The sequence below is a fragment of the Rattus norvegicus genome, chromosome 1 (assembly GCF_021556685.1).
Source record: "Rattus norvegicus strain SHRSP/BbbUtx chromosome 1, alternate assembly SHRSP_T2T, whole genome shotgun sequence".
NCBI lineage: Eukaryota > Metazoa > Chordata > Mammalia > Rodentia > Muridae > Rattus > Rattus norvegicus.
Window position 1 is genome coordinate 117,890,444 of NC_141534.1, and position 26,655 is coordinate 117,917,098.

Genomic DNA, 26,655 nt, shown 5'->3' on the forward strand with positions numbered 1-26,655 from the left:
GCATTTGTCTATGATTATACCGGGCCAGGGTTATAGAAACAGATGCCATCCCATAGAAACAGATGCCATCCATACATTAGAGTATATTAGCAGTATTGTGAGCTAACCCAGGACTTACACCATGTAGAGTAAATGCTGTGTTCAGTGAAAGGCTTTTTTTTAAAAGATTAGAAGACCTGAGATAAAAATGTTATCAACTTTTTCTATTTATATTAACAAATATCCTCTTTATTATATATTAAAATACTGATATTTTAATTAAAAATAATATATCTTTAAATACTTTTAAGTTTTTAATTCACTGCAATCTTATTCAAACATTTAAACATATTTAGAACTAATTTTTCACCTTGTTTTTTTTCTTCCCACAGTGGAATCTCTCGCATTGTCACTCATGGCTGGCATGGAGCAAAGTTAAATTTCTCTAATTTAACAAGTACCTTAGACCTCATCATCATCCATGTACACAGTCACTGTTTACAGCTGAGAAATAAGAACCTTTTTATTTTTATTGTTAAACTTGTCTAGATAAATGGATTGTAGGTATTTTTCTGAAGGTTATTATCAAGAATGTAGAGTTATGTATATAATGTTGTATATCTAATTGCAAAATATATGTGTTGTATATATTTCTTTTCTTCTAAAAGATTGACTTATTTAATGTATATGAGTATTTTGCCTGCTTTTACATATGTGCATACCCGGTGCTCAGAGGCAATAAAAGGGTGTCAGATACCTCCTCTCTAAAAGGTGTCTTAGATTTGACATCCCTGAAGCATTTTTATGTGCATAGAAAATCCCAAAAGAAAAATGTCAATGTATAAACTGTACTTTACTTAAGGCCAGCTGTTATATATCAATTTTTGGCATTTATTAGCCAACCAGTAATATCTCAAATAAAAGTATGTATATCGTTCACTTTTCCCACATATTTTATGTGTAATTCTTAGTAGGCACTGTATAAAAACAGATGGATAATGTAAGCTGATACAGTAAGTACAGTACAGTAAGGATATAGCAGAACCTAACTGTAGCCAACTGGGTCAAACCTCATCCAACCATAATAGAATATACATTCCTAAGCTTATGTAATAACATTCACTGAGATAGTTTGTATATTCTGTGCATGAAACATACTTAACCTGTTTGTTTTAGTTTGGTTTGGTTTGGTTTCTTGGGGTTTTTATTTGGTTGTCTGGTTGGTTTTCAGAGACAGTTTCTCTGTGCAATAGTCCTGGATGTCCTAGAACTTGCTCTGTAGACCAGGCAAACCTCAGAGATCCTCCTGTCTCTGCCTCCAGAGCACTATGATTAAAGGCGTGCATCACCAATCTGTTTTCGACTTCTTGAAACAGTCTCACTCTTTAGCCAAGGCTTGCCCTAAACTCAGAATCCTCCTGCCTCAGTAAATAAAATTATAGGCCTGCACAAACATACCTGGCATGTGGGTTTATTTGGCTTGTACTTCCACAGCTCTGTTCATTGGAGGACATCAGGACAGGAACTCAAGCAAGAGCTTGCAGGCAGGAGCTGATGGAGAAGCCATGGAGGGGTGCTGTGTGCCGGCTTGTTCATGGCTTACTCAGCCTTTCTTTCTTATAGACCCCAGAACCACCAGCCAAGGGATGGCATCACTCACAATGGTCTAGGTTGTGCCTCATCAGTTAGTAATTTTGAAAACGCCCTACAGGCTTGCCTGCAGCCTGATCTTAGAGAGTCTTTTTCTCAGCTGAGGTTCCTCCCCCCTCAGATAACTCCAGCTTGTGTGAAGTTGATATAAAATTAGCCAGCATACTTCTGGTTTTTTTGTTTTAGGAACAGAAATCACATTAAAAAATCTCCAATCACAAGTAAAATAAATGAACAAAAGCTATAGGAATCAAGTTTTATATTAATTATATAGTACTTAGTTCAAGATCCCATAGAGCAGTAGATTTCAACCTTCTTAATGCTATGACCTTGTAATATAGTTCCTCATGTGGTAACTCCAATCATTAAATTATTTTTCTTGTTTCTTCATAACTAATTTTGCTACTGTTATGAACTGTAATGTAAATACATGTTTTCCAATGATCTTAGTCAACCTGTAAAAGGGTTGATTGACATCTAAAGGAGTTGCAACCCACAGGTTGAGAACCGCTGCTATAAAGAATCACTTTGGTAAGGATAATTTTGTGGCTGACAGAGAAGTTCAAATCACTTAGACTGAAGATCACATGGATTGTCCAAGACCAGATGGACCATCCCATAAGGAAATTAGCCAGGTGGGCCAGTGGTAGGAGCAGGAGATCCACAAAAGGGCAATAAATAAGTCCCTGTGGAACTAAAGTATCAGAGCACCCCTGGAGCAGTGTACTTACAGGGTTCTGCTGAACTCAGCCCTCGGTCTCTGGCAGGAACTCCAAACCAAGTCTTGCTCTAGGTGCTGCTCCTGGTACCTGCTCACAGAGCCTGGTATCTTTGTGAGTCTCCGTCAGATGTGGCCCAGAAGCTGTGGGAAGGCACTAGAGGTATAATTGACTGAATAAGCCATTGTCTCAGTTTACAAAAAATAATTTATATATCTAAAAATGAAAATTTAGTTCTTACAATACATATTAGAAATGGGTTCTGAGTTCACTCTTTTCCTTCATATAAGTAACCCAAGATACTCCAGGATAATGTATTTGAAAGACTTCTTTCTCCATTGAATTTTTTAAATCTACTAGTCATAGATGTGTGAATTTATTTCTATGTACTTACTCTGTTCCCCTTTCTTTCATGTGTCTATCCTTATCTTCCCAGATCAGACAAAAATCAAGCACATTCAGGGTAGTATGCTGAAGACTTGTATGTTTTTAAATCTACATTTGAGTCATGTGACTATTGTCATGTAATTATTCATTTTTTTACCTAGATTATTTGTCTACTCTAGACCCTTTGCATTAGGATCAGCTTTTTTAGATATCAGAAAGACCATTGGTCTCCCCCATTTTTCTTTTATAAAAAACCATTAGGTGGAAGTAGTGGTCTGAGAGAGATCAGACATGCCTCACAGAGTGCCCAGCTCGGCCATGGTGAGCCTCTCTGGCAGTTAGGACTGCACCCCAATGGCTAGGAATGAACTTATGCTGTAACACACCGTTCTGGGCTATACGTGTGTGTTTATTGGGGGAGAAACTGGGCAGAGGAGCATTTGACCGGCCCGTACATTTAAACGGGGTGTAGCCACCTCTGTCTTAGGATCGACCTCTCAAACCCTAGCCTTATCTGTCATAGGATCACCTTGTCGCCCCCAAGGCACCATGTCTTAGATTGGTCAAGGGTCAGAGGAAGTTGCCCGTCCGTGAGGATAGCTACATTGGATCATCTTCTCATTCCTTTTACTTGAGCCCAGGGGCGAAAGAATAGGAGCCAGATGGCATTAATATAAGAAATTGTGGAAATTGAGCCTCTCCCAATAAGTAATGGGCACCTCATCTGGTTCTCCTCAGCTGCTATGGCCATACCACCAAGGACCTAGTCAAGCCTCTCCTGTAATAAAATTTAGAATTCCCAATTTGTTAGCAACTACTCCAGAAAGTTCACCCACTGTGCTTGCCTAGCAATAGATTGGGGGAGAGTAACTCCAGACACTGCAGACACAATGGCTACAGCAGTAATGGCTGCTACAATAGCAGCGAAAATGCCAAGGTCTTTCCCAGGACAGTTCAGGATCGGTCATTCTTCTCTGGAACAACCAGCAGGCAATGGAACCATGTCTGAGATCTGCAAAACCAGGGCAGAGTTCCCCAGTCCACAGCAGCTTCCACCAAGCAACAGTGCACAGAGGGTCGGAGCGCAGGCCGTGGTGGGACGGGACACAATGACTGCAGCAACGCCAGAATTTCTGTGATGACAAAAGATGAGTGGGAATCCTCCATATTCCTCCAAGGACACAGGAATGACTCCAGGGACCCGAACCAGGAGAGCTGAATCTTCATGCTCCCAGGATCAGCAAGTCTCACCAGCCATCAGGCAGCTGGCACACTCCTGTAGCATCCTGTAGAAAAAACACAAAGATTCCCTCTTTCCCATATAAAATATCTGAACAGGATCATGCCAATATGTGGATCTTTCTATTTCACCTAGGCAGAAGTATGCCTAGTTGTAGTATGCCATAAACTCAGAGTATTCCTTGGCATTCAAATTTTAAAATTGAAATAAAAGGAGCATATTTTAGCATACAGGGATAACTCCCCTTTTTTATTTATTAAAATATTGTTAAAATATTATTTATTAAGATAAGTCCTTGAGGATTAAATTGAGGACACTGAGCACTTGTATTTATAAATTGACTTTTATACCAAATTATTGTTTTGGTGATATAAAGAATGAGATTTTTTTTGACTAATTGTTCCTATGTAAGGCCTATAATCTGCCTGGTATTATTGTCCTCCCTTGCTAAGGGGTCCAGGCAATCCAGTTTGAGTTCTTAAATGGCCTATAAAGGAACAGTACTTAGTGCTCTTAACCACTAAGCCATCACTCCAGCCCCTCACCAGCTTTATTTACCTAAACATAAGCATCCAGATTCAGTCGTACTAGAAATCCCTGAGCTGGCAAGGTGAGGATGGGAGTTGAAAGTAAGCAAGTGGAGTCTTCCTCTATTTGTGAGGGAGTGTTATAAACTCCATTATCATTTTCAAAGAGCTGGGTCTATGGTTTTGTTTAGTTGTCTGAGCCAGAGCATTGAAAGGACAGTGAGTTGTCAGACATTCACACTGAAATCATCACTCAGTGATTTTATGTAGAAAACCTGCCTTTAATAAGGCATTAAGTAATTGAAATCAATTGTAAACCACAAGCAGCACATTGGCTATCAGTATATGAATTGAAAGCTTGTTTTTTTTTTTTTTTTTAACATAAAAACTGGCTACAGTTAATTAATAATCTGTGCTGAAGCAGGGGAAACTCAAGAGAATAAACAATCATACATGTAGCCTTTTCATTAGATGAACCACCTATAAATACAGTAAGCTCATTTTCTATGGGTTGCATGCACAAATTTATAGGAAATAACAAAAGCATGCAAAGAGTAAAATTATCAACTTCGCCTGAAAAATTTGTATATGTGATAGGCCAAATATCAGTATTTTGTAATAACCAACTTAATTGCTGTTTGGAATAAGATATGTTTTACCAGGTTTCTTTCTTTCTTTTTTTTTTTTTTAAATACTTTCAAGACTCTAGCCTACAATTCTGTATTAACACAACTGAAGCTTTATCTCCATAAGCCTTGTGTTGCAGGGCAACAGCAGATGCCCTTGCAGCACCTAGCTGGACTCCGCCTTCAGATAGCCCTAAGTAATTCTCAACTCTCTTTTGTGTCTTACTAAGTCTTTAGCATCAGGATTCCAATCTGGACACTATCTGAACCTATACACAAAGGTCATGACTGCCTTTTAGAACTTCTAAACTTATACAAGTTGTGATCCCAGAGGCACAGACCCAAGAAGTGTTAGGAGTACTAACATATGCAATGTGACATCATTTGCAATAGAAATCAAGCCTATCCCCACACCTATCCCAAAGGAACCCAGGGCAAACCTGAAATTCTAGTTTCTTGAGCACACTCAAGTGAGCATTATAGATTTCCTGTAACAGCCACTAACAAGCATCCCAAGTGGGATGGTGAGAAAACAAGAAGAGAGTCCAGAAAATAGAGGTCTGCTGAAGAGGGCAAAAGCATTTAGTCACATAGAAAGACAATCAAAAGATTAACAGACAAAAAAACAAAAGTGCGCACAAAACAAAAACAAGCGGCCGCCACAAGATTGCCACAAAACTGAGCTGATTCAGATGGGAGCTTCCATGAGCTCAGCAAAGACAGATGAACAGGAGCAGATTCCACATCACTCCTCCTTCCCAACCAGAGTCTTCCCATTGTCAAAGTCACAAGTAACACAAAACAAAGACCTAAGACACACAGACAAGGACCACTCTGGAAATACAGACAGCTGGAAAGGCGGGTCTTTTCTCCAATCCATGAGAATCGCCGAATCCTCACCGTCACCCAGACAGGAATCTCCCAGGCGTCCCTGGGGTCCCTTCTTACCTCCTGGGACGACTCCCAGGGCAGCGCAATCGGTGAGTCCCTGGCACATCTACCACTCACATTTGCGTCTCTCCTGAGACACGATCCTCCCTCTCAGCCTGAGATGGGAGCAGCTGCAAAACCAGAACTCCAGAACTCCAGAACTCGAGAGCAAATACAGACCCAGAGTTCAGCCGGCACAAAACACAAAGACACAAAGACACAGACACTACCTCCTGAATCGGAACCACCTAGGATCCTTTTTCATACAATAAGACATTTAAACACTTTCCAACCTTATTCCAACTATAGGAATTAATTTCTGCTCCTTCAATTATAAACTAAGGACAAGTTTCTCACACAAAGACAAAAAAAAATTCACTTAAAATTAACCAGGGACACTTTTCATCAATAAAACAAAAGAAATTGATTAAATCCTTTTTCTTAACTCTTTCCTCTCTCCCTGAATGAGCGCTTGATCTCTCCTATGAATCAAGCCTCCTTAGACAATACCTTCCCCATGGCGATGGGACGACACTTATTCGACCGGTCTTACCTCCCTCTCCAACGATGCACAAGCGATGCAGCCTGAAGAGTCCTCAATCTCTCCGCGGATCTCCTGTCTCCGTCGTCCGGTAGTTGGCCGTACTTCGGGGTCCCTGTGTTCGGGCGCCACTTGTCCCCGCCAGCGGGGACCCAGTTATTCAGGGTCCCGAAGGGGCGCTACCCTTGGGCCTAAATGGGGGGCGAGAGAAGAAGGAGACCAAGCAAGATTCTGTTGTCAAGGTCTCATTTTTTGGGGTGAACGTTACAGCTTTTAAGGCTTTCAGGTAGGGGGAGTGACCTTTGTGAAATATGAAGGAGGGGGAGATGAGGGTATAGGCAGTGATAGCTGGAGGCAAAGAAGTCAGGCGATGAGGTCAGGTGGTGGAGACACCGGGTGTAGACTGAGGAGATAACTGGTATCTGCTCAAGCTGAGGCATCCCTTGAATGTTATCTTCCTGTGCTGTAAATTCATGGGAGAGGCTTTGTCCAACAATCTTAAGACTTATGGCAGTCATCTTAGGGGTGAGTCTCTGTGGCAAAACAGCCCAGAGTCACCTAGCCACTTTGAGCCAAGCAGTTCAAAAAGCGGCTAGGCCCAAATCCAATATGGCTCCGTGCACATTGGTGTCCAGACAGCACAGTGAGCCTCCAGACGTTGGGATCTAGATGTGAGCACAGTGAGGTGAGCATGTTGAGCCTCCAGACGTTGGGATCTAGATGTGAGCACAGTGAGGTGAGCATGTTGAGCCTCCAGACATTGGGATCTAGGTAGAAAGTCCGTTGAGTCTCCAGACTGGTGTAGAGTGTGCTGTCAATACTTCTGACCCAGAAACCTGAGTGCTTTGCTCAGTATTCAATCCACAGTTCTCTCAGCAGTGATGTTTTTCAGTGTAAGTTTTACACTTTTGTTCACTTTATCCCAGAGTATTTTCTTATATATAATATTGTAGATGTTTTCTTTTTCAATCAGTAATTGTTAATATATAAACATAAGTGATTTATATCAGTCTTATATCCTGCAACTTGCTGGATACGTTTCCTTTATGCTTGTGTGTGTGCGTCTGATCATGTCATCAGTGAGTATAGTCCTAGGGCCTGGAAGTGGCTCAGTCAGCAAGCATGAGAGGGCCTGAGTTTGATTTCCAGCACCCACATAAAAGCCAGACATGGCGACATATACTTGTGATTCTAGCACTGGGGCTTTCTGGACAGTCAGCTTATCCCAATCTGCAGGCTCAGGGCCCCAGTCTCAAAAAATGGTATGGCAAGGCCCACAAATGGCTCGTTAAGTCTTTGTAACACAAAGCTGATAACCTAACTTTGGTTTCCAGAACCTATGTAAACTTACACCGCAGAGATGTCCCCTGGCCTCCCCACTCATGTTATAGCATATGTGTGCCCACACATAGAATAGCAATTTTCTTCTTCATCATCATCATCATAATGATATAAAAACAGAAGTTGAGAGCTGGAGAGGTGGACTCAGCAGTTAAGAGCACTGGCTGTACTACCTAAAGACTATACATGGACTGACCCTGGACTCTGACCCCATAGGTAGCAATGAATATCCTATTAAGAGCACCAGTGGAAGGGGAAGCCCTGGGTCCTGCTAAGACTGAACCCCCAGTGAACTAGTCTATGGGGGGAGGGCGGCAATGGGGGGAGGGTTGGGAGGGGAACACCCATAAGGAAGGGGAGGGGGGAGGGGGATGTTTGCCCGGAAACCGGGAAAGGGAATAACACTCGAAATGTATATAAGAAATACTCAAGTTAATAAAAAAAAAAAAAAAAAAAAAGAGCACTGGCTGTTCTTCCAAAGTCCAGAGACTGGGTTAGATTCCCAGTACTCGATGGCAACTGACAACCCACTGTGGCTATAGTCCCAGTGGGTCACCTTCTGGTCTCCACAGGCACCCGGCACATACGTATGACACAGACACACTTGCAAGCAGAACATTCACACAATAAATATAATAACAAAACTCTCTATTTTAAAAAGTGGTTGGCTCCCTGGGAACAACACCTAGGAACTACAATTTTTGGTGTTTTTTTGTTTTGTTTTGTCTTTTTTTTTTCTTTGTTTTGATTGTCTCCCTTGTTCTATGGGTCTATTGGTTTTATTTCGTTGGTTTTTACATATTGAACAAACCTTTTTCATCCTAGAATAAATCCAACGAGCTTATAGTGTATGTGCTGTTGGGATCAATTTGCTAATGTTTCCTTGAAGATTTTTATGTTTTTGAATATTTGGTAAAAATTCACCAGTAAGGAGATCAGACCTTAACCTTTTCTTTGTAGTAAGTTTACTTCCTGGTTAAAGTTGGTGGACCAACCAGAATGGTCCTGTATCTGAACGTCTATAGACAACAACTCTTGTGTCCCCATGAAATGATTCTGCTTTTTAATGTTTCTGACCTTGCGGTAGGAGAATCAGCCTCCGACATTTCTGAGATAAGGAGCTGGAGGCTCAGCAGCAAAGGACACCCGAAACTTTCTAGAAAGCTCAGGTTTCGGCCCCTGCACCCACAAAGACAGCTATGACCACCTGTAACTCCTGGTCCAAGTAATCTGATAACTGTGACCTCAATGGCCACTCACACACATAAGGCTTATACTCATACAGACATTCACAAACAAGATATTGTAAAAAGTTTCTGAGATCCCCTTGAGTTCTTTTCCCAGTTCTGGAGATCAGTGTTCCTGTTAATTCCTTTTGCAAGTATGTACTTGTCAACGTTTTTTCCTTTGCTGCTGTCTACACAAACTGGATTTTTCAAATAGAGCAGCTGCCCTTAAGGATGGCACTATTGGACCCTCAGACTCTTTAAGAATATGGCCAAATAACTCCCTTTGACCTCGTTTTCATTTGTACTGTCTTGGCATTCTTGTTATTTACCAGAGGTCAAACATTTGGGGCTCTCTCATCTTGAATTTCCAGTCTTAGATGCTGAAGTTCTAAAACTTAGCAGTTCGGCTTTCCATTATAGCAATACAAACTACTGTTACTAACAGTGCGTGCTTCTTTTTGGTACTGCTGGGGATTGAACCTAGGGTCCTGCACGTGCTAGGTAGACAGTCTACCACTGAGCTTCATCCTCCACAACAAACTGACTAACATAGAAAAACAGAGAATGGTACTAGCAGTGGAGCTCTTTAAGACATGGAAGCATCTTTGGAGCTATCACAAAAGTTGATAGAGTTTGGAAAAAGCTCCAAACAGTATTATAGACACAACGCATTCACAAAATAACTGGTAAATCAGCCTCCAAGGAAAGAACTTGTTGGACCTTTGTGGGAGGTGACCCAGTCACTACAGTACTTGCCTAGCATACTCCAGGCCCTGGCTTTGGTCCAGACACTGAGTACACTGGGCTTGTTAGCATATGCCCTTAAACCCAACACTGGAGAAAAGGAGGATTAGACATTCCTCACCACTGGAGATCAGGCTCCAAACACATTAAGTCCTTGTAGAATGTATTCCACCCACTTCCAGACCACTGTAGATAGCCCCGTTAGCTGTTGAGGTATTAAATTTACATGTAGCTATGAAAGCTACCAAAACATTAGAGTAGGAAAGTATTTCTTCAATCTAAAGGACTAAAAAATAAGATTTTTAAAATGTTACTTAAATGTGAAAGACTGCTTTATTCCTAGGGTGGGGAATAAGAGAAATGTCTACTTGATTCAACATTTCTATTCAGTATTATACCGGAAATACTACATGTTGCATAACAAAAAATAATCAGTTTGGAAAATAAGTGAACTATTCATAAATTACATGGTTTTATATGTGAAATGGAATATGCCTTCTGGCTATTGCACAAAAGGGAACTAACCATAAGCAGAAATCTATCTGCATTTTGAGCAATTAGACATGTTTCATATAGACAGAAATTCTAAAGTTTGGTTGTTTGAACAAATGGTGATATTTACCATGTAAAATATTACCATAGCTTTTAACCAAGTTCATCCTGTCTGCCTGGCAGAATTAAACTCTCTGAGAGGAGGACCAGAGTGCTCCTTTAAATTCTATCTTGTAAAACAATATTTCCTAATCAGGTTCAGTAGATCCTTGGTAATATGTTTATTATTCCCAGTTTTGCCTATATTATAGCAGTAATTGCATATCAAAACTTTTTAAGTATGTATAAATTAGTGTTGTGTGACAAATTTGGGGAAGAAAAACAACACATCTGGGTCTAATCACCCCAGAAAGGGAGCTCACTAAAGACCAAAGTAACAACTGCACCAATGTCAAATTTAGTGATTAATTTTGGATTTTTTTGTTGGTTTTGGTTTCATTTTGAGCCAAGGTCTCTACATAGCTCTTTGTGATGGTTTGAATAGGTTTGGCCCCCATAAACTCCTGTGTGTGAATGCTTGGCCTGGTGTGACTTTGTTGGAAGAAGTGTGTCACTGTGTGGTTGGGCTCTGAAATCTCCTTTGCTCAGGCTCCACCCGGTGTGGAAGACTGTTTCCTCTTGGCTGCCTCTCCAGCTCCTTCTCAACGCTCAGCTCCTTCTCCAGCACCATTTCTGCTTGCACAATACCATGCTTCCTGCTATGATGATAATGGACTAAACCTCTAAAACTGTAAGCCAGCCCCAATGAAATGTTTGCCTTTATAAGAGTCGCCTTGGGAGATGCGCCACGGCTTCGGTAGCGACCGGCTGTCCACTGCTGCTTGAGCGACGCTAGCACCTTCCCTAGGAGCTCGCAGCAGCCGGCTGGGCCCTGCTCCATGGTAACCATGTGCGACCGGAAGGCGGTGATCAAAAATGCAGACGTGTCGGAAGAGAGGCAACGGGACTCGGTGGAGTGCGCTACTCAGGCGTCAGAGAAGTACAGCGTAGAGAAGGATATCGCGGCCCATATCAAGAAGGAGTCTGACAAGAAGTACAACCCCACCTGCACTGCATTGTGGACTGGAACTTCGGTAGCTACGTGACACATGAGACCAAACACTCCATCTATTTCTACCTGGGTCAGGTGGCCATGCTTCTGTTCCAATGTGGTTAATAGCGTGGACTGTGCCAAACACCCAGTGATCCATCCAAAAACAAGGACTGCATCCTAAACTCCAAATACCAGAGACTGAATCTTCAGCCTTGCTAACGGAACACCTCGTTTGAATCTGTTGTGTTTTGTACAGGGCACCATTCTCTGTACACGTTTGTGGTTATAAAAATTAGTAAAACAGCTTACATTTGTATTTATTTTCTGGTCCATACTTCTGTACCCCCATTTTTTTCTTCTCCCTTAGGTCATTCCTTTAAAATAAATCTGTTGTAGATGTTTAAAAAAAAAGTTGCCTTGGTCATGGTGTCTCTTCACAGCAATAGAACCTTAACTAAGACAGCCTGGCTGGCCTGGAACTCACAGATATCCACGAACTTCTGCCTCAAAAATGCTAGGATTAAAGGCATGTGGCACCATGCCCAGAGTTCATCCCCAGTGAGTTTCTTAAATTGAAGTTACAAACAAGTCTAGGTGAACAGTTTTACTAAGTAAGAAGCAGAGGTAACTCAAAGCAACTGCATCATCAGAAAGCTCACCCCAACATGGGTGGCCATACCCCAAAACTGGGACCCTGAAGCTCTACCCAGCTGACAGCTTGCACATCCCCAGCATCTCTTCACAGCTTGGCTGATCAGAGACTACACCTGTTTAGAATCTATTTTATTCTGTTTTGGGGGGCCCTCAAGAATCCTCCAAGCTTCTATCCCAGTTTTCCACCTGAGGCTTATGAGCCATCCTCTCCTTCCCTGGTAAATGTTTCCAATTGGAGGAAATGTTGCAATTCAGAAGAACTTGGCATACACAGGAAGTCATACCTGGTTTATAGTGCCTAGTGAATAGGTACACCTGGTTCACTATAAAGTTATTTTAGCCTTTCTTTGGCTGGAAACTAGCAGGCAGCTAAGATTTCAGGCATGCTTTCCAAGCACTGCCGGTGACCTATGTTAATTGGGCCATTATTGTACTTCAGCAAATTGAAATAACATAATTAAATATGACATTGGAAAATTCCAATTTTGCAGGAATGCAATCTATAACATCCACATTTGGGATATGTATTCAGATTCATATGAACACTCAAAATCAGTAAACAACCTTTTTTTAAATGAGTAAAACATTCAGGAGGCAAAAAAAAAAAAAATACCAAAAATGGCCATTTAAAAATAGGTACAATGAGACTCCTTGATAAGCAACCAGGTACGACCTGGTGAAAGAAAACCATAATCAATAGACTCTGCTTACTGAAAACTAATTTCTTTAGACAGCTGAGATCTCCACCCTGGCAGTATGTGTGCACATGTGTGCTAGTGTGCAAGCACATCTTTAATCTCAGCACGCAAGAGTCAGAGGCAGGTGGATCTCTGAAGTCAAAGCCATACTGGTGTCTACAGAGTGAGTTTCCAGTACAGCCAAGGCTTCACAGAGAAACCTGGACTAGAAAAACCAAAAAGAAAAGACCTCCATTCTGAAGCAGACTGAAGCAGCTACACCGCATGGCTCCTGCCCAAGCCAAGATAAATTGTAATGACCTGTGTGTGGGGAGGGGTGGGAATGCTACCTTTATACACACCCTGAGGCTGTAGAAGCAGTTAGGTAGACCAAGGAAGGACTGCACACATCACTGGAATGATGGTGAAGCCAACAGCTGAATAACTTAAAATGGAGTGTGTACAGAACACCAGCTGAGAGCAATTAGACTGCTAAACAAGGACTTTCCTGTCTCCGCACACACCAAAGGCAAGGGGTGAGGCTTGTACATTGGAAAATGGGGGAGGGGTCGTGCAGAGAACCAAGTCAGTTCAAGCTCAGAAGCCTTGTGTGGCACTGCCGGCCTAAAGCAGAGTTTCCTAGTGGCCCCCACTGAATTCAACACAAAACACCTGCAAGGACTCCTACCCTCCTCTTCCATCATCATCATCATCCTGGTATGCACTAACAACCAGGGAGAGAGAGAGAAGCTGTGATGGTTTGTATATGCTTGACCCAAGGAGTGGCACTATTAGAAGGCCTTGTTGGAGTAGGTGTGTCACTGTGGGGGTGGGCTTTAAGACCCTATTCCTAGCTGCCTAGAAGTCAGTATTCAGCTAGCATCCTCCAAATGAATATGTAGAACTCTCACCTCTGCCTGCCTGGATGCTGCCATGGTTCCTGCCCTGGTGATACTGGACTGAACTTCTGAACCCAGTTAAACCTTGTCCTTTATAGGACGTGCCTTGGTCACGGTGTCTGTTCAAATCAATAAAACCCTCCGGCAGAAGCTAGGGAGACAGGACCAAGGATACTGATGATATGGTAGCCATGGGTATGGGAGTGGAATTGTCACCTCAGAACACACTGCAGATCCCATCACTGCCTTGGAAGGCAACAACGTGGAAACAGAACTACACTCTCGATGGCAGCGCGGTTGCACTGCAAAGCCCAACCAACTCTGTTTTTGAGAGTGCACAGAGTTCACTTGACATATGTCAACTCCCCTTAGCAACAGACAGTCTACAACAGCAGGGTCAAGGTACGTATAGATAGCCTAAGACATCCTGGAGAAAATAACCTAGCCATTTTGTTTGTCAGGTTGTTTTTGCCCCCAATATTTAGTTTCTTCAGATTACACCATAAATGCAAATTTTAAAATATTAATTTGCTGACCAGTATGGAAATGTCCAGAGCTCACTCTAACTACAATAACTACCCTGCACCCCTAGGCTTGGGGCTCTCACCTCTGACCAGCTATGACAGTGATAGTGAGAGTCCTTGCTAGACAGCTCATAATAAAAACCCTTATGTGTTTGCATCAGAATTGGCTCATCAGTAGTCTTTGAGGTCCCTGCATCATGGGCATAACAACACCAGAAGTGAAATCTGAAAGATTATTTGTTTAAACTCCATGGTGGCAAAGTATACCCCAAATCTGGTTATATAAGATTTCAACCTTAATTGCAAGCCATACCTCTGTTAATTTCTGTATTTGTTACTTTCTTTTGCTGTGATAAAATGCTATGACCAAAAGCAACTTAGAGGAAAAAGAGACTCATTTTAGCTTACAGTTGGAGAGGGGAAACGGTCCATCATTGTGGCAGCATGCTAGCAAGAGCCATGGAGCTCTTGGAGTCAGACAGCAGAGAAAGCATGAAGTGAGCTCAGGTGTAACCACAGAACCCACCCAGAAACATTTCTTCTGACAAGGCTCCACCTCAATGATTCTGTAGAGTCTACAGTGTAGACTCTTGTGCATGTGCTTCCGAAGCAGTATCAAGAGGCCCTACTGTGCAAACACAGAAGCCTGTCTTCTATTTCAAACCACAGTTGCAGTGTGGTACAGGAAACACCACAGAAAAGGAAGATATTCAAAATCCACCCCACCAAAGAAAAAAATAATGGTGTGTTGAGGTTTGGTCTTTTGCTATATATTTGTACTGCTAAATACTGCACCCCACCCCCACTCCATCCCACCCCCCCACCCAGGGTTTGGTTGCCAAATGATGCTATGTAAACTTATTCCCCAAGTTATCCCTGATTGGTTAATAAAGATGCCTACAGCCTGTAGCTAAGCAGAGGAGAGGTATGCTGGGCCTGAGGTCAGAGACAGAGACCATGAGAAGACCAGAGAGGGAAGAGAGAGGAAGACGCCATGGGATAAGGGATCCTGAGAACAGGCCACGTGGGCTGGCCAGTCAGAGTAAGAGCAGCCGGGATAAAACACGGCAAGTCGTACCTCGGAGTTATTTGACTGGGAAGTAGACAAAATAGTTAGAGAGTTAGTATCAGCCCAGCTCTGGTGTTCTTATGGCTTATTATAAAGACAAATATAAATAAAAAATTATTATACATATATTGTGTTTTTTATCTGGGAACTAAGTGATCAAAGTTGGGGTAGAAACCCACAATTAATTTCTACCACAACACAGATGTGACTTTTTTTATTTGAGATTTTACTTCACTTTATCTTTTTGTTGTTTGGGCTTGGTGGGGATTCTTTGTTTTGTTGCTTTTTAAAAAAAACATTTTTATTTATTCAGCTGTCAAAACCAGAACATTTACTATATGACTACTTATTGGAATTCTCACACTGAACTGGCAACTGCTGATATTTGGGGTCACAGTAGTGGCCTACATGAGTGTCGTATTGTCACACTTTCCAAACAGTTATGTGTCCTTCATCATCATGCTTTTGTAACCAAGACCAAAGACTGTGTTTACTCTTTATTTCCACTCCTGTGCAAATATATCCATTTTTGTAGTGTGTGAGTGTGTGTGTGTGTGTGTGTGTGTGTGTATGTTTGTGTATGTGTGTATGGGGTGTGTGTGTGTGTATATGGGGTATGTGTATGTGTATGGGGTGTGCCTGTGTTTCTGTGTGTGTATGGGGTGTGTGTATGTATATGGTGTGTGTGTGTATGGTGTGCGTGTATTTATGTGTGTGTATGGGGTGTGTGTGTATGTATATGGGGTATGTGTGTGTATGGGATATGTGTATATGTATATGGGGTGTGTGTGTATGGGGTATGTGTGTGTATGGAGTGTGTGTGTTTATGGTGTGTGTGTGTTTATGTGTGTGTATGGGGTATGTGCGTGAGTGTGTATGGGGTATGTGTGTGTATGGGATATGTGTGTGTATGGGTGTGTGTATATGTATATGGGGTGTGTGTGTGTGTGGGTTCAGGTGCGCATGTATTTATAGAGGGATAATTAAATAAGTGCCTTTATTCAAGAACATTTTTCTTATTCTTATTTCTTTGAGATTTCATATAATGTATTTTGATCATATTCATCCCTTTCCCGGTGCTTTTAGAGCAACATAGCACCACCACCCCAGCCTCTACCCATTCAACTCTGTCCTTTAAGAAAATCAAGTATAGTTGGTGCTGTCTTGAATATGTAACTTTCCCCTGGAACATGGTCTTGAGTGTGCTCTTTCAATGTGCTATAAATTAATATGTGCAGCTTCCCAACTGTGTCTGACAACACATTGCTATAGTCATCCATCACCTCTGTCTCTTATGTCTTTCCACTCTTTCTTCCAAAATGATCCCTGAGTCTTGAGAGAAGGCTAACCCATTTAAAGCTGTGCATTCCAGTCTCGTTCTCTACATGTTGACCAGTTGTGGGCCTTGATGTATTACTGATGAGGAAAAACAAAATAACAAACAAATAAAACGCTTCTCTGATGAGCGTTGGGAGATGCATTCATCTACGGGTATGGTAATAAATCATTAGGATTTGGTTTAATACTAGGCCCATTTGTGAGAATACTATTAGTAGGTTCTCCCACGGGGTCTATGACATGTCTAGGCACGGGCTCTTTGCCTCAATATTGGTTCCAGATATGGGTTTCAACTTATTAAGTAGGCCTCAAACACAATCAGGAAGTGGCTGCTTACTCCTATGATATTTGTGCCACAATCACGCCAGTGGCCATGTTTTGTAAGGCCCATTGTTGTACCTCACAGGGTTCACAAATGGGCAAAATTGGTGATTAGTTTTCTCCTTCAGCACTGTAGATAGAACCTTCTAGCCCTATGAGAGCCAGTCAGCAGGGACGAGGCGCCTATGGGAGTACCAGCCTAACTTCTCTTTGTTCTATGCCTCAAGTATGTGGTGTCTTGAGCAAGACAGGTTTGCCTTGAAGTTGTACAGGATAATCAAGAACATTGGCAATAACCTGTAATTGAGATAGCTGCTGGACCTCGCTGCCTCTACATTTTTTGTTGGTCTGTGTAATATCTAGTAGGAACATTGTATTCCCATTATAGGATAACTCCATTTAACTTTTATAAATGTGTAGGTGTGTATTGTAGAAGGCTAGGTTACCATATGTACTAACTGGTTACCATTGACTGACTGTACATGTCAATTTGACACAAGCTAGAGTCATCAGAGAGGAAGGAATCTCAGCTGAGGAAATACTGACACGAGATCCAGCTGTAAGGTATTTTCCCAATTAGTGATCAATTTTGGGACCCAGACCATTGTGTGTGGTGCCATCTCAGGTTGGTGATGCTAGATTCTATTAAAAAGCAGGCTGAACAAGCCAGGGGAAGCAAATCAGTAAGCAGTACCTCTCTATGATTTCCATATTAGTTCCTGCCTCCAGGATCCTGTCCTATTTGCATTCCTGTCCTGACTTCCTTCAATAATGAACAGCAATATGGAAGTATAAGCCAAATAAACCCTTTTCTTCTTGCTTTTTGGTCATGGTGTTTTGTCAAAGCAATAGAAACTCTAACTAAGACAGCAAATGACTTTTTAAAAATCTCTTAATGGTCATGTGTCACCACTCCAGAAGTGGTGAGACCTGAGAGAATGCAGCAGATAAATGAGAAAGTCCCACACAGTAGTCAACTTTATTCAGAGACCCAGACAATTTTTATTTTGAGGGTTAAGAAAGGTCAAACAGTTCTCTGCACCCAAATCCCGTGGGAGGGAGAGCTAAAACTACAGAGAGGCAGACACGCCTGGAAAACCAGAAGAGACTGCACTCTGCGCACATCCAGACGCCAGAGGAAAACACCAAACGCCATCTGGAACCCTGGTGCACGGAGGCTCCCGGAAAGAGCGGCGCAGATCTCCTCGATTGCTGCCGCCGAGGAGAGGACTTAGGCAGTACCCCACGAGCACACTTGAGCCTCGGAACCTCAGGGGAGGACCCAGGAGCAGCAGGACCCCTGCGCCTGAGACACCGCCGGAACCTGAAGGAAACAGACCGGATAAACAGTTCTCTGCACCCAAATCCCGTGGGAGGGAGAGCTAAAACTACAGAAAGGCAGACACGCCTGGGAAACCAGAAGAGACTGCACTCTGCGCACATCCAGACGCCAGAGGAAAACACCAAACGCCAACTGGAACCCTGGTGCACGGAGGCTCCCGGAAAGAGCGGCGCAGATTTCCTCGGTTGCTGCCGCCGAGGAGAGGACTTAGGCAGTACCCCACGAGCACACTTGAGCCTCGGAACATCAGGTAGGACCAACTTTTCCCCTGCAAGTGACCTGCGTGGTGAACTCAAGACACAGGCCCACAGGAACAGCTGAAGACCTGTAGAGAGGGAAAACTACACGCCCGAAAGCAGAACACTCTGTCCCCATAACTGGCTGAAAGAAAACAGGAAAACAGGTCTACAGCACTCCTGACGCACAGGCTTATAGGACAGGCTAGCCACTGTCAGAAATAGCAGAACAAAGTAACACTAGAGATAATCTGATGGCGAGAGGCAAGCGCAGGAACCCAAGCAACAGAAACCAGGGCTACATGGCACCATCGGAGCCCAATTCTCCCACCAAAATAAACATGGAATATCCAAACACACCAGAAAAGCAAGATCTAGTTTCAAAATCATATTTGATCATGATGCTGGAGGACTTCAAGAAAGACGTGAAGAACTCCCTTAGAGAACAAGTAGAAGCATACAGAGAGGAATCGCAAAAATGCCTGAATGAATTCCAGGAAAACACAATCAAACAGTTGAAGGAATTAAAAATGGAAATAGAAGCAATCAAGAAAGAACACATGGAAACAACCCTGGATATAGAAAATCAAAAGAAGAGACAAGGAGCTGTAGATAGAAGCCTCACCAACAGAATACAAGAGATGGAAGAGAGAATCTCGGGAGCAGAAGATTCCATAGAAATCATTGACTCAACTGTCAAAGATAATGTAAAGCGGAAAAAGCTACTGGTCCAAAACATACAGCAAATCCAGGACTCAATGAGAAGATCAAACCTTAGGATAATAGGTATAGAAGAGAGTGAAGACTCCCAGCTCAAAGGACCAGTAAACATCTTCAACAAAATCATAGAAGAAAACTTCCCTAACCTAAAAAAAGAGATTCCCATAGGCATACAAGAAGCCTACAGAACTCCAAATAGATTGTACCAGAAAAGAAACACCTCCCGTCACATAATAGTCAAAACACCAAACGCACAAAATAAAGAAAGAATATTAATAGCAGTAAGGGAAAAAGGTCAAGTAACATATAAAGGCAGACCTATCAGAATCACACCAGACTTTCGCCAGAAACTATGAAGGCCAGAAGATCCTGGACAGATGTCATACAGACCCTAAGAGAACACAAGTGCCAGCCCAGGTTACTGTATCCTGCAAAACTCTCAATTAACATAGATGGAGAAACCAAGATATTCCATGACAAAACCAAATTTACACAATATCTTTCTACAAATCCAGCACTACAAAGAATAATAAACATAAGGAGGCAAGCTATACCCTAGAAGAAGCAAGAAACTAATCGTCTTGGCAACAAAACAAAGAGAATGAAAGCACACAAACATAACCTCACATCCGAATATGAATATAACAGGAAGCAATAATCACTATTCCTTAATATCTCTCAAAATCAATGGCCTCAACTCCCCAATAAAAAGACATAGATTAACAAACTGGATACGCAACGAGGACCCTGCATTCTGCTGCCTACAGGAAACACACCTCAGAGACAAAGACAGACACTACCTCAGAGTGAAAGGCTGGAAAACAACTTTCCAAGCAAATGGTCAGAAGAAGCAAGCTGGAGTAGCCATTCTAATATCAAATAAAATCAATTTTCAATTAAAAGTCATCAAAAAAGATAAGGAAGGACACTTCATATTCATCAAAGGAAAAGTCCACCAAGATGAACCCTCAATCCTAAATATCTATGCCCCAAATACAAGGACACCTACATACGTAAAAGAAACCTTACTAAAGCTCAAAACACACATCGCACCTCACACAATAATAGTGGGAGATTTCAACACCCCACTCTCATCAATGGACAGATCATGGAAACAGAAATTACGTAGAGACGTAGACAGACTAAGAGAAGTCATGATCCAAATGGACTTAACAGATATTTATAGAACATTCTATCCTAAAGCAAAAGGATATACCTTCTTCTCAGCTCCTCATGGTACTTTCTCCAAAATTGACCATATAATTGGTTAAAAAACGGGCCTCAACAGGTACAGAAAGACAGAAATAATCCCATGCATGCTATGAGACCACCACGGCCTAAAACTGGTCTTCAATAACAATAAGGGAAGAATGCCCACATATACGTGGAAACTGAACAATGCTCTACTCAATGATAACCTGGTCAAGGAAGAAATAAAGAAAGACATTAAAAACTTTTTAGAATTTAATGAAAATGAAGGTACAACATACCCAAACTTATGGGACACAATGAAAGCTGTGCTAAGAGGAAAACTCATAGCGCTGAGTGCCTGCAGAAAGAAACGGAAAGAGCATATGTCAGCAGCTTGACAGCACACCTAAAAGCTCTAGAACAAAAAGAAGCAAATACACCCAGGAGGAGTAGAAGGCAGGAAATAATCAAACTCAGAGCTGAAATCAACCAAGTAGAAACAAAAAGGACCATAGAAAGAATCAACAGAACCAAAAGTTGGTTCTTTGAGAAAATCAACAAGATAGATAAACCGTTAGCCAGACTAACGAGAGGACACAGAGAGTGCGTCCAAATTAACAGAATCAGAAATGAAATGGGAGACATAACTACAGATTCAGAGGAAATTCAAAAAATCATCAGATCTTACTATAAAAACCTATATTCAACAAAACTTGAAAATCTTCAGGAAATGGACAATTTCCTAGACAGATACCAGGTATCGAAGTTAAATCAGGAACAGATAAACCAGTTAAACAACCCCATAACTCCTAAGGAAATAGAAGCAGTCATTAAAGGTCTCCCAACCAAAAAGAGCCCAGGTCCAGACGGGTTTAGTGCAGAATTCTATCAAACCTTCATAGAAGACCTCATACCAATATTATCCAAACTATTCCACAAAATTGAAACAGATGGAGCACTACCGAATTCCTTCTACGAAGCCACAATTACTCTTATACCTAAACCACACAAAGACACAACAAAGAAAGAGAACTTCAGACCAATTTCCCTTATGAATATCGACGCAAAAATACTCAATAAAATTCTGGCAAACCAAATTCAAGAGCACATCAAAACAATCATCCACCATGATCAAGTAGGCTTCATCCCAGGCATGCAGGGATGGTTTAATATACGGAAAACCATCAACGTGATCCATTATATAAACAAACTGAAAGAACAGAACCACATGATCATTTCATTAGATGCTGAGAAAGCATTTGACAAAATTCAACACCCCTTCATGATAAAAGTCCTGGAAAGAATAGGAATTCAAGGCCCATACCTAAACATAGTAAAAGCCATATACAGCAAACCAGTTGCTAACATTAAACTAAATGGAGAGAAAATTGAAGCAATCCCACTAAAATCAGGGACTAGACAAGGCTGCCCACTCTCTCCCTACTTATTCAATGTAGTTCTTGAAGTTCTAGCCAGAGCAATCAGACAACAAAAGGAGATCAAGGGGATACAGATCGGAAAAGAAGAGGTCAAAATATCACTATTTGCAGATGACATGATAGTATATTTAAGTGATCCCAAAAGTTCCACCAGAGAACTACTAAAGCTGATAAACAACTTCAGCAAAGTGGCTGGGTATAAAATTAACTCAAATAAATCAGTAGCCTTCCTCTATACAAAAGAGAAACAAGCCGAGAAAGAAATTAGGGAAACGACACCCTTCATAATAGACCCAAATAATATAAAGTACCTCGGTGTGACTTTAACCAAGCAAGTAAAGGATCTGTACAATAAGAACTTCAAGACACTGAGGAAAGAAATTGAAGAAGACCTCAGAAGATGGAAAGATCTCCCATGCTCATGGATTGGCAGGATTAATATAGTAAAAATGGCCATTTTACCAAAAGCAATCTACAGATTCAATGCAATCCCCTTCAAAATACCAATCCAATTCTTCAAAGAGTTAGACAGAACAATTTGCAAATTCATCTGGAATAACAAAAAACCCAGGATAGCTAAAGCTATCCTCAACAATAAAAGGACTTCAGGGGGAATCACTATCCCTGAACTCAAGCAGTATTACAGAGCAATAGTGATAAAAACTGCATGGTATTGGTACAGAGACAGACAGATAGACCAATGGAGTAGAATTGAAGACCCAGAAATGAACCCACACACCTATGGTCACTTGATTTTTGACAAAGGAGCCAAAACCATCCAATGGAAAAAAGATAGCATTTTCAGCAAATGGTGCTGGTTCAACTGGAGGTCAACATGTAGAAGAATGCAGATTGATCCATGCTTATCACCCTGTACAAAGCTTAATTCCAAGTGGATCAAGGACCTCCACATCAAACCTGATACACTCAAACTAATAGAAGAAAAACTAGGGAAGCATCTGGAACACATGGGCACTGGAAAAAATTTCCTGAACAAAACACCAATGGCTTATGCTCTAAGATCAAGAATCGACAAATGGGATCTCATAAAACTGCAAAGCTTCTGTAAGGCAAAGGACACTGTGGTTAGGACAAATCGGCAACCAACAGATTGGGAAAAGATCTTTACCAATCCTACAACAGATAGAGGCCTTATATCCAAAATATACAAAGAACTCAAGAAGTTAGACCGCAGGGAGACAAATAACCCTATTAAAAAATGGGGTTCAGAGCTAAACAAAGAATTCACAGCTGAGGAATGCCGAATGGCTGAGAAACATCTAAAGAAATGTTCGACATCTTTAGTCATAAGGGAAATGCAAATCTAAACAACCCTGAGATTTCACCTCACACCAGTGAGAATGGCTAAGATCAAAAACTCAGGTGACAGCAGATGCTGGCGAGGATGTGGAGAAAGAGGAACACTCCTCCATTGTTGGTGAGATTGCAGACTGGTACAACCATTCTGGAAATCAGTCTGGAGGTTCCTTAGAAAATTGGACATTGAACTGCCTGAGGATCCAGCTATACCTCTCTTGGGCATATACCCAAAAGATGCCCCAACATATAAAAAAGACACGTGCTCCACTATGTTCATCGCAGCCTTATTTATAATAGCCAGAAACTGGAAAGAACCCAGATGCCCTTCAACAGAGGAATGGATACAGAAAATGTGGTACATCTACACAATGGAATATTACTCAGCTATCAAAAACAACGGCTTTATGAAATTCGTAGGCAAATGGTTGGAGCTGGAAAATATCATCCTGAGTGAGCTAACCCAAACACAGAAAGACATACATGGTATGCAATCACTGATAAGTGGCTATTAGCCCAAATGCTTGAATTACCCTAGATGCCTAGAAGAAATGAAACTCAAGACGGATGATCAAAATGTGAATGCTTCACTCCTTCTCTAAAAGGAGAACAAGAATACCCTTGGCAGGGAAAAGAGAGGCAAAGATTAAAACAGAGACTGAAGGAACTCCCATTCATAGCCTGCCCCACATGTGGCCCATACATATATAGCCACCCAATTAGACAAGATAGATGAAGCAAAGAAGTGCAGACCGACAGGAGCCGGATGTAGATCGCTCCTGAGAGACACAGCCAGAATACAGCAAATACAGAGGCGAATGCCAGCAGCAAACCACTGAACTGAGAATAGGTCCCCCGTTGAAGGAATCAGAGAAAGAACTGGAAGAGCTTGAAGGGGCTCAAGACCCCATATGTACAACAATGCCAAGCAACCAGAGCTTCCAGGGACTAAGCCACTACCTAAAGACTAAGCATGGACTGACCCTGGACTCTGACCTCATAGGTAGCAATGAATATCCTAGTAAGAGCACCAGTGGAAGGGGAAGCCCTGGGTCCTGCTAAGACTGAACCCCCAGTGAACTAGTCTATGGGGGGAGGGCTGCAATGGGGGGAGGGTTGGGAGGGGAACACCCATAAGGAAGGGGAGGGGGGAGGGGGATGTTTGCCCGGAAACCGGGAAAGGGAATAACACTCGAAATGTATATAAGAAATACTCAAGTTAATAAAAAAAAAAAAAAACAGAAAACAAAAAACATACAACAACAAAAAACAAACACAGAAACAAAAAAATAAGTCATAATAACTCTCAGATGAAGAAGTCCCAATATACAAATATAGTGATCAAGAGAAAACAAGGCAGTATGACCTGTCTAGAATAAAAAGAACTCACTACGTTTGAGTTACATGAAATTCCAGATGGAAAATTCAAAAGTATAATTATAAGAATGCTTAATGAAATTAAAGACAATACAAATGAACTTTGAAATGAATTTAAAAAATAATAAAACTGAATGAAATAAGAAAGACAATATGGGCCAGGCAGTAGTGTCATGCGACTTCGATCCCAGCACTCAGGAGGCAGAGACAAGCAGATCTCTGTAAGTTGTATGCCAGCCTGGTCTACAGAATAAGTTCTAGATCAGCCAGGCCTACACAATGAAACCCTGTCTCAAAAACAAACAAACCAAAAAATTAAAAACCAGAGAGAGAGAAACTTAATAAGGTTATAGAAATAATTAAAAAATCAAATTGAGATTTTGAAAATGAACTAAAACCGATAATGTTTGGGTGTGTATATATTTCCTGTAAAATGAAATAATCATTTACATATTAGATCAAAGTATATTATTAGCATACCATAAAATCCTACAGGACCACAATTGTGGAGAGATCTAACAGGACTTTAAAGGAAATGCTCATTAAACTAAAGAGGGGTATAAGGTCTCCCAGAGATAGATTGAATAATGCTTTATTTTTTATAATGTTTTAAATGTCAACAAGACAGGTAGCACAGCTGTTGAAAAACTGTATTTTTAAAAGAACTGCTGAACTAAATCTATATATTTTATTAGGTTATTAAACTATATTTATATGTAATTAATATATTTTCATATATAATTATATACTATATATATTATATATCTATATTTAGCATATATTTAAATATATTTGTATATAAGTAACATATAAATTAAACTATCTATTTTTAAGGATATGTTAACTTCAGAATGCAAGTCAGAAAATGTGTTGCATTTGGGAGAGATTATGTCTTTGTTTCAATGGGAAATAAAGCTGTGGATTGTTCAAAATTAATAAAGATTAAATTTGACTCGGAGAGACCTCCTGAAAATCTTGACTGTGGACATGAAGTAAGAAGCCAAGCAGAACAACAAAACAGGTAACATGAATGCTGATCCTTCTACGAGGGAGCAGCTCTGAGACTGGCTGAGACATGTCTCTCTACAGTCAATATATCTAGTTGGCTGCAGAGTCTTCGAAACGTATTATTATTACATGCCACCTTTCGTATGACATGGATGGAGATTTAGAGCACAGTTTTGCTGTATAATCCAAATGGACTTACGTAAGTTTGATGCCTTTCACCTGCTCAAATGAAGAGCAGAGAATCATCTTTGGCTGATTTCTGCACACTGCACATTCCATACATGTGTTAATGCATATATGTATATTACCTTAAAAGTTTTATGTGTTTTCAGACACAACAGGACCAAACACCAATGAAGACAAGACAAGTAGCCTAGGAGATCCAGCCTCACAGACTGCCTCCGGAACTGTTTCCTCAAAAATCTGGATCCAGGACAACTTCAAAGTGCTAGCTCAGTCGGTCCAGCGTCAAAAACTGTTTCAGCCAGAACTTCAGCTAAGGCCCAAACTTTCCCATCACACAGAGACTGAACAGCAAATGCTGATAGCTCTCCCGGGATTTGACCAATATCCCAATTTTCTTAGGGCCCCCAAGGATGCCTTCACCCCCAGACAGCAGGATGAAAATTTAAGAGAACAATGCCCCTATTCTTTTTTTTTTTTGGTTCTTTTTTTCAGAGCTGGGGACCGAACCCAGGGCCTTGCGCTTCCTAGGTGAGCGCTCTACCACTGAGCTAAATCCCCAGCCCCCAATGCCCCTATTCTTGAGAGGTGGGTTGGTGGTTTTTGTTTTTTCAATGGATGATAGACATTTGTCATTGTCTAAGAAGAATTGGTCACAGGTTGTTAATGGTCTTGGTCAGGGAGGAAACAAAATAAAAGAGATTAGGAGGAAAGGGGAAAAGAGTAAAGGAGACTTGGGATCTCTTTCTCTTTCTCTCTCCTGTATCCTTCTTTCTCTAATATCTAGTGTTTAGGGGAAGAGTAGAGAAAGGGGATGACAAGAAAAAAGGGAAGATATAGAAATGATAGAATAAAAGGGTAG

The 26,655-nt window shown here is 41.3% G+C and overlaps 1 protein-coding gene and 1 pseudogene across 2 annotated transcripts in view; both read left to right on the top strand.

The window, feature by feature from the left end:
• The window catches only part of Tubgcp5 (tubulin gamma complex component 5), a 35,664-nt gene extending 34,735 nt beyond the window's left edge, over nucleotides 1-929 (top strand). The window contains exon 23 of one of the 2 annotated variants that reach the window (XR_015623939.1): nucleotides 372-929. Coding sequence is in view for 1 of the 2 variants with exons in the window: in NM_001107516.1 (NP_001100986.1) it covers nucleotides 372-418 (47 nt within the window). In the remaining variant the exon portion in view is untranslated. 2 annotated transcript variants of the gene reach the window in all.
• Nucleotides 930-11,242: 10,313 nt separating this feature from the next.
• Nucleotides 11,243-11,775, top strand: LOC147996814 (dynein light chain 1, cytoplasmic pseudogene; annotated as a pseudogene).
• Nucleotides 11,776-26,655: the final 14,880 nt, after the last annotated feature.